Here is an 8,763-nt window from a genome sequence, read left to right as displayed (position 1 = left end):
GGTAAGCCTGAAAATCCCTGTGAAGAGTAAAGAGTAATCAGTAGAGTACAGGCATCTTTGCAACATTCATGCTCCTGTGAAGGGAAGCATGTGGGGGATGTTCAGTCAGCCCCACAGGGATACCAAGGGCTTAGATGGGACAGTAAGAATCTTTGGTCACACCGGTGTCTTGGGCCCCACTCCCGGGGACTTGTTATCGGAACCCAATCTCTACTCAATCTTCCCCATTGTCTCAAATTGTCCAATAGATGTATCTTACATGGCCACTGCCATTTCACACTTGGCAATTGTTATTTTCCCAAGGAGTCTGATATTCAGAGACCACAGGGGGTGTCTTCCACTCATGGTGTTGTCCATGCTCTTCTAGAGGCTGGTAAAATAGGCTGCATGCCACACCCAGCCATGCTCATTGGTTTGCATACTGTCTGTGGTTACTTTCATGCTACGGCAGCAGATCTGAGTAAATGCAACAGGGAGGAGTGTGTGGCCTGCAAAGATAAACATATTGCTCCCTGCCCCTTTGCATAATGTTTGCTCACCCTTGAGTGAAATTCTAACTTCTCTTGATCTCATGATCAAGATCTCTTGATATCTTAGGTGTAGCAGATTTCTCAGCCGGTTCACCATATAGAGGCTGCAAAGAGGCATTTATAAATGAATATTTATTCATCTCTAGGTTCATGATTTCATGTTTTCTGTCCCTGTATTACAGAAGAAATCAAAAATACCTTCACACAATTAGTAGCCTATTACAACTCCATGCTTAATAGGGATATGTTATACATTTTCTTTTTCTTTCTTTCTTTTCTGTTTTTGTTTTTGTTTTTTTTTTTTTTTGCTGTGGAAAGGCTTATTATTGAAAATGGAAGAATCCTTTTGGTCAAAGGAGGGGGGTTATCCTAAAGGGTTCCGTGGATGAAGGCCTAAATTAAGCTCACCATTGTTCAACTTTTTTCTCCATAAGAAACTCTCCATGAGGCCCCTCAGCATCTGAGGGCAACAGGGCCAAGTAGACAGGGGTCTCTGCTCCTTCTTCTGGGCTCTTAGGGGCTCTAGGTCCTGCCATGTCTGTTCTCACCCACCCAGGGCAGCAGGCATTCAGGAGGATCTTGTCATCTCTCCTCTGCTCACTCAGCTTCCTGGCATGGATTCTGGACAGGACAGTGACACCGATTTTTGTCACTCCATAGGCATTATCAGGCCAGCCCTCATTTCTGTGCACGCCTTTCTTTGTGTCTTCCACGAACTTGTTCATGAGCCCCACCAACTCCTCCTCTGTGATGGCCTCACTTCTAAACTTCTGCTGTAGTTCTGGGCTGCAGCTTTTAAGGGCTCGGACACTCACCACGCTAGACACATTCACCACTCTGCCTAAAATACAAGGCAAAATGTTACATAGAAAGGCACAAGATTGATGGATACCAATTTTACTCAGATTTTGTTCTAGAAAATTTCCTCTTGAGATCTTTTTAGTTTACAAGGAGCATAATAAAGACTGCTTGTATGAGTGAAGGGTATGATAAGGTCTTGAAACTTGTTACACCCTTAAGGTATCTGATGATGTCTACCAACATTCTACAAGGTGGGCCCTGAGATGTTCCATAGGAAAATGGAAATGGTTTATACAAGAACCTGCTAAGGAGAGAGTTAGACACTCATTGTATTCAAGAGTGGATTACCTCCTTCTCCCTAAGGCTGCTTTTGGGACCTACTGAGGATCTTATGGTCACTGGGGGAGTACTCTACAAACAGGCCTCTACTGACCATCAGAGAGCTGATTGGTTTAAGGTGGGCAGTTCCATCTGGTTTGGAAGGCTGCTTTACTGTTCAAGGATGGTAGAAACAAATTAATAGGGTTGCATGGCTTGCATGGTGATTTGTCTATGATAGGGATTTTATGAACTTGGGAGTATGTTATGGCCTGAGAATACAGACATGAAGAGAGGCACTGGAAAGCCGGAGGACTGAAGGACTTCCATATAGGGCATAGTGGCCCTGTGGAGTCCACTATGGCAATTTAAGGGATAAAGTAGGATATGTCAATGCCCAGCAGAAGAACCACTTTCAGGATTGGAGTGGGACTGGAACCAGCAAGTGGATATCCTGGTGTGCTTGTATGACATGGCCCTACTGTCCCTGAGATGAGTGGAAATGGGGCCATGGCAGCAATGCAGAGCTGGGGTTATTGTCGACTTAGACTCTTGCACCCTGTGAGTCAAACACATATGAAGGACTCTTGTACTTCTCAGCAAAAGAGACAAAGACTGGAGGCGGTTATGGGAGTGATTTCCCAAAGGGGCGGCCAAGCACATGGCTGTCAAGTTGCATGGAAGGTAGTAGCCCTGGAGGTTCCAAATGGGTCCAGACACGTAAAGACCCTATTTCTGGACCAAACTTTGAGTAAACCTAGAGGAAGATGCCAATGTTCAAGCAGTATAGGAGGATGAGAACAGAAGATAGTGCGACAATTTAGCCTAACGAGTTACATTTCTGCAGGCCAAGCAACACATTTTCCTCTGCATGGAGTGGTTCCACAGAGAACTGGAACAGGCATCTCAATCCTTGCTTGTCTCAAACACCAGATGAAAAGTATGTAGGGCTTACACACATTCATGAGCATGTATTCACACTCAACATGGGCGGGGGGCAAGGGACTTTCCCCACTGGGCAGATTCTTCTGCTTCACTGGGGAATGTGGGGAAGAGGGGGTTTGGGAGGATGCTGCCTTGACCTTACAATTCTTCCCCACACCATCTCAACTTCCTTTGCTTCCTGCTCACACCATGGTCCTGGGACCAGGGCTGCAACGGTGGAAATAAGAAGCAAGGATAATGTCTAAGCAAGAAACTGTGTAACTATAGCTTTAAATCTTGATGTCAGAATTCCTAAGGACATAATGGAGTGGACGGTGCCTTCCCCTGTCTGGCAAAACAGGACTGACAGTCAACATAGCTGTCAGTGCCAGCCCACTCGTCTAGACCTATGCAGCCCTGACCTATAGGAATGGGAGTGGGCAGGAGGGAAGGCACTAGATTGAGTAGTATCATTGCAGGTCATCGGGACCAGCACAGATGTTGACCTTTATGTCTCCTTCAAGGTGAATGGGGATAACAAGGAGGAGGAGGAATGAGGGTAAAGGCACGAATAATGGGTCTTGCAATAAGAGGCATCCAACAATACACAGGTGCCTCGAGAAACTCACTGCTCTGAGGAGAGGATAACATCTCTTAGCTCAATTCTACCAGATGCCCCAAAGGGTGAAGCCTACATGTTGCCAAGCCCACTTGTGTTTTTGGGAGCTGACTAGGCTGAACATAAGCCTGAGCAATTGAGTGGCACCACTATGGGAGATATGGCCATGTGATATGGTGACGAACAGAACATACTGTTAGTCACTGAGTGGGACTCTAGATATGTGCCAGCATCTCTTGATTCTTGTTTTCAGGTTAGGTGTGCCACGGTAGTGTGATGAGGTGTCACACCAGGCTAATGAGCCCTACTCAACCAGCATTTATCCATGAATCTCATGTTGATAGTGATATTGATGGAAGACTGAGTCAAGCCTCCTCAGGATGTAGTCCTGATGGAAAATGACTAGCCTGATGAAGAAGTGGATTTAGCTGGCCCTCAGTGTATGTCACTAAGAAAATCACAAGGTAGAGAAAATATATGTACAGTTGTCCATATGGTCATGGAAAAGAATCCAAACATAGGCAGGAAGGCCGGACAGGGATACCTGGGGTGGAATTGGCGAGCTCCAGGATGGCACGTCTCACATCCTGGTGGCCTTGGCTTTACCATGGCAGCTCCCAGGCTGGCCTGCAGAGGGTGGCAACAGCCTGGCGGGGCAGTACACCTGCCCCATCTGCTGGAGACACACCACTGGTCATCAGCAGCTATGGCCACATGTGAGTGTGCAGGTCTCCCGGAGGCCATGGGGAGGGGTCTGTACCCAGCTGGACAGGCCGTGGGAGGGCATGGTGAGGAGGAGAGACAGGAAGAGAACCATGTGTGTCTGGAGCTCTGGAAATGTTCTAGGCAGGTGATAAGATTTTCGAGGAGCCAGAAAAGTTTGTGTCGTGGAGTCCACTGGTCTGAATAAAATCGCTCAGAGAGAGGAGAGGGTGAAGAAAGGGTCCAGAAAGGAATTCTCAGTCAACTGCATCTGTGAGTGGCATGGAGCCAATAAATGGCCTCTCTGAAGAGAGTTCTGAAGGAAGACACGAAGGTTAAGACAGAGCCTCAGATGAAAGCATAACACAGGGCACTGCTGACTCACAGGTAATTTTAAGAGTCGTGAGGCAGAGCAACAGAGTCCCGGGGGAGGCACAGCAAGGAGGCCAGTGTGGCTGAGCAGGGAAAGGGGCCAGGGCATGTAGATGAGACCAGAGAGGCAGGGGTCAGATCCTGCTAGAAACACGACAGCTTGGGTTCCTCATCAGGCTCACCTTGGGGTTTCATTAGAGGCAGCAGTTCTGTGCACACATCTCGGGTTCCAAAGAAGTTTGTTTTCATGGTCACCTCTGCTTGAATGTGAAACGGCGTGGGATCATTAGCTTGGGGGGGGAGGGGTTGGTGGGGGGAGGAGAGAAAGAGAATAGCATTACTAGCGTCCATTTGGTAAAATTCCAGAGAACCATACATAGCACAAAGGTGCATGTGAAATCTAGTGAATGTTGTGTAAAACCGGCATCAGTCACGATTCTCTTATGATACTATGTGGTGTTACAGGACGGCAGGTTGGCGGAGGCTGGGTGAAGGGTGGTGCTCACAGGGGAGGTCTGGTCAACCAACGTGTGCGATTGTCTTGCTTATTACGAAACCAATAAAAATCCACCCAACTGCCCTGAAGTCCAATGCCAGAGAAACTCTGATAATCTGGAAAAAGTGTCCCAAGGAATCAGAGGAATCACAACGGTCTCTCTGGTTGGAAAGCACTGCAACCGCTGCCGGGCTCTGCTCCAGCGCCTCCCCGGGCCTCCACCCCTCGTCCTACATTAGGGAGCCATTCTGGATGTCGGGGCGCTGCGGGCCTGACCCCAGGGGTCCCTCGACGGATGCAGCCCACGCTGGCTTAGGAGCCCGGGGGCACCTCCCCTCCTAGCTCCCATCCCCTTACTCTTGAAGGCGATGCCCGCGTTGTTGACCAGCACGTCGAGGCCCCCGTACTCCTTGCGCAGGAAGTCGCGCAGGGCGCGGATGCTCTGCAGGTCGTCGATGTCCAGCAGGTGGAAGCGCGGGCTCAGGCCCTCGGCCTGCAGCTGCTGCACGGCCGCCCGGCCCCGCGCCTCGTCCCGCGCCGTGAGCACCACGTCCCCCGAGAACTGCCGGCACAGCTCGCGCGCGATGGCGAAGCCGATGCCCTTGTTGGCCCCGGTCACCAGCGCCACGCGGGAGGCTGCAGACATGGCTGCGGCCGGGGCGCACCTGCAAGGGCGGGTTTGCTCCGCGCCGCGCCCTTTCTACGCAGGCGCAGGGCGGGCGTGGCTAGGGGCGTGGCTAGGGGCGTGGCCTGGGCGTGGCTTCCCAAGGAGGTCGTCCCGGGCCCTGGGCGGGTCCGCGGCACCCGCGGGGGTGTGGCCTGGCCTGACCTCGCGGCTGCCCGGTCCTCCAATGCCCTTGTCGCTCAGCATGTCCAAACGGAGCTTTTATCCTTGGTTCTCCGTGATTTTTTTCCCTCGTATTTACGCAACTATTAAACTGTTGGCGTGTGCAGACGAAGAATGGGGTGTTTGCACAGGTTTTGCTTTCCGGTGTTTTTTTTTTTTTTTTTTAAACTCCCTATTAAAACAGATTTTATTTGAAAAAAAAATAAAACAGATTTTATTTATTTGACAGTGATAGTGAGAGCGCAGAAGCAGGGGGAGCAACGGAAGGAGAGCGGGAAGCAGGCTCTCTCCCTGCAGAGCAGGGAGCCTAACGTGGGGCTTGATCCTAGGACCTTTGAGATCATGACCTGAGTGGAAGGCAGACGCAGAACCAACTCAGCCACCCAGGTGCGCCGAAAAATAAAGAAATAAATAAAAATAAAAAAAATCTCTTGAACTAAAGTCTTGGGAACTCTAGTTGTGGAATAAGCTGGCAGTAACATGGCAAGGGATTGAGTGTGTGTTGTTTTCTTCCCTAAGTATGTGAAAGCAAACCTAGTGGCTAATCCTTGGTTGGTTTTTACATAATGGGGAGAGTTCACTGAAATGTCACAGGGTGGCCTCTTGCAGGGGCATCAGGTTACTTGTATCCAGGTACTGCAGTGTACAGGTGGGAGGGAGGTTTTTGAAGCCCTTGCTCACACTCTAACTCGTCAGGATGCATCTTATTTTCCACATTTTATTATTTTTTATTATTTTTAAAAGATTTTATTTATTTATTCATGAGAGACACGGGCAGAGGGAGAAGCAGGCTCCATACAGGGATGGGGGACTGGATCCCGGGACCCCAGGATCATGCCCTGGGCGGAAGGCAGGCGCTAAATCTCTGAGCCACGCAGGGATCCCCCTATTTTCCACACTTTAAAGTGAGGGAATGGGTCCTCACACAAAGTTGGTAAATTAGTTCATTTTTGGGAAATTGATTTTTCTTCTTATTTCCAACTTACAACAGAGGAATAGGGGATTATAAAAGCGAATCTCATTTGTGTACTGTCCCCATATGGGAGCCACACCACAAGTAGCTATTTAAATGTAAATTTAATTGAAATAACACAATTTAAAATTCAGTGTTTAGTTGCATTAGCCATATTTCAAGTGCTCAGGAGTCACGTGTTAGTGGCCACTGTATTGGACAGTGCAGATCTACAGTATTTCCATCATAACAGAAAGTTACAAGCAATGCTTTAGAGAGATTCCAATGATGTTGCAATTTCAAGGTGCCTTTCCAAGCAGTTACAAAAAAACAAAACAAAACAATCTGGGAAGGCCTTAGCATTCTTTGACCTAAATTTTTATTGAGATAATTGCAGATTTACATGCAGTAGTAAAAGAAGAGCAGAGAGATTCCTTATACTTTACTCAGTTATCCTCTATGGTAATATTTTGCTACATTACAATATCAATAATGAAGATATTGACATCAAAACAATCCACCAATCATATTCAGATTTCCTCAGTTTTACTTATTTATATATTTGGATCTATACAATCTTATCAAGTGAAGGTTTTCTGTCCACCACTGCAGTCAAGATGTAAAACATTTCCATCAGCACAAGGACCTGCAGTGTTGCTTTTTTATAGCTAAACATTTCTCTCTTGCCCACCACCTCTCCATTTCCTTGGAACCAGTAATCTGTTCCTCATTTTAAAAATTTTATTGTTTTAAAAATGTTAGGTAGATAGAGTTGTGTAGTGTAACCACTGGGGATTTTTCTATTTTTCACTAGAGATGACCAAGATCTTTGTTTTGATTTTTCTCTTTTATCCAAGTGTATACCTGGTCTGTCATTTGCTGAACTCTCTCCACACCACTCACTACTTTCTTCTTTTTTTTTTTTTTCACTACTTTCTTCTATAGCTGTGGTGAACCAGCGTTATATGGAAGTAGGATGAATTAAGTTCATTAAGAGGGCCATTCACAGATAGCACATGGTATGCAGGAAACTTTGGACATGGGAAGGGCTATTTCAAAGAGCACATTCCAGGAGGGCCATGAACGTGTTTTCTGCGTGATTTCTTTATCCTTTTAGAACTGGTCCCAGAGCAAGACTGGACAGGTCAATAAGGCAGGAGGCTCAAGAAAATACAATACATAAAATATCACATGGAAATAAGAATTTAGCATATGATGAAAGTGGCATGAACAATTATGGGAGTAAGAATTATTCCAAAAATGGTATTGGAGAAAGGGAGTGATAATTGCATAATGCACATCAATTAATTTCTAAAAAGAGAAAAAAGTGCTTTCTCACTTATACAGTTTTATATATGCAACCATAAAAGAAGTATAAGAAAATGTAACTAAAATTTGTGGGAAAAAGACTTTGTAAGTAGATCAGGGGAAGAATCACAAAGGAAAGGGCAGATTTGAGTATGGGAAATGTTTTTTGAAAAGCATGCTGATTTAAAGTCAGTGAATTAAGCTCTTTGGGATGATTTTTTTTAAAATTTCTGTCATTGTTTTATAGTTTTTTTTAATAAATTTATTTTTTATTGGTGTTCAATTTGCCAACATATAGAATAACACCCAGTGCTCATCCCATCAAGTGCCCCTCTTAGTGCCCGTCACCCAGTCACCCCCACCCCTGCCCACCTCCCCTTCCACCACCCCTAGTTCGTTTCCCAGAGTTAGGAGTCTCTCATGTTCTGTCTCCCTTTCTAATATTTCCATAAAGGGGAAAGGAGAATGAGTGGGAAGTATCAGGGAGGGAGACAGAACATGAAAGACTCTAACTCTGGGATGATTTTTAATATATTATTTCCCCTGTCAAATTTGGGTCTTGACCTTGGCTGGGTGTTTGTGAGGTCCCTATCATTTTCCATACATAGCACTTTGTCTGACTTCCGAACAACTTGAGAAATGAAACAAAAGAGTAAAGATGGAGTCCCCAGATCTCTGTTAGTACCGGCTAGCTTGGAAGATATTCCTTAGTCATTAGTGAACTCTGAGATCATCCTGGCTGCTAAATGGAGAAAGAATTTTATCACATCTTTTCACTTGTGGAATAAACTCACATCTTTACTATCCACTGGTTCAAAGCAGTTATTTTACTTGCCCAAATGTACCCAGTTCTATGGTGTTGGTTAACATAAAAGATGTAGGAAAGCTGTACTG

The 8,763-nt window shown here is 46.2% G+C and overlaps 1 protein-coding gene across 1 annotated transcript; it reads right to left on the bottom strand.

Moving 5' to 3' along the window:
* Window positions 1–643: 643 nt before the first annotated feature.
* Window positions 644–5,523, bottom strand: LOC140621634 (carbonyl reductase [NADPH] 1). Its single transcript, XM_072806900.1, has 3 exons — window positions 5,120–5,523; window positions 4,449–4,556; window positions 644–1,371 (listed from the first exon to the last, which is right to left on the bottom strand). The coding sequence occupies exons 1-3, from the start codon at window positions 5,406–5,408 to the stop codon at window positions 935–937; spliced, it is 834 nt and encodes a 277-aa protein (XP_072663001.1). The 5' UTR covers window positions 5,409–5,523; the 3' UTR covers window positions 644–934.
* Window positions 5,524–8,763: the final 3,240 nt, after the last annotated feature.

This window comes from Canis lupus, chromosome 30 (assembly GCF_048164855.1).
Source record: "Canis lupus baileyi chromosome 30, mCanLup2.hap1, whole genome shotgun sequence".
In the NCBI taxonomy this organism is placed as follows: domain Eukaryota; kingdom Metazoa; phylum Chordata; class Mammalia; order Carnivora; family Canidae; genus Canis; species Canis lupus.
Note: the sequence above shows the minus strand (reverse complement) of the source record. Positions and strands in the feature narration are given on the sequence as shown.

Excerpts from the sequence above, each read along its gene's own strand:
- LOC140621634 (XM_072806900.1), bottom strand. The coding sequence starts at position 5,408 with ATGTCTGCAGCCTCCCGCGTGGCGCTGGTGACCGGGGCCAACAAGGGC. Across the intron at positions 4,557-5,119 it reads CGCGGGCATCGCCTTCAAGA|CTAATGATCCCACGCCGTTT; the intron begins GTAAGGGGATGG and ends TCCCCCCCCAAG. Across the intron at positions 1,372-4,448 it reads GCCTCTAATGAAACCCCAAG|GCAGAGTGGTGAATGTGTCT; the intron begins GTGAGCCTGATG and ends CTTGTATTTTAG.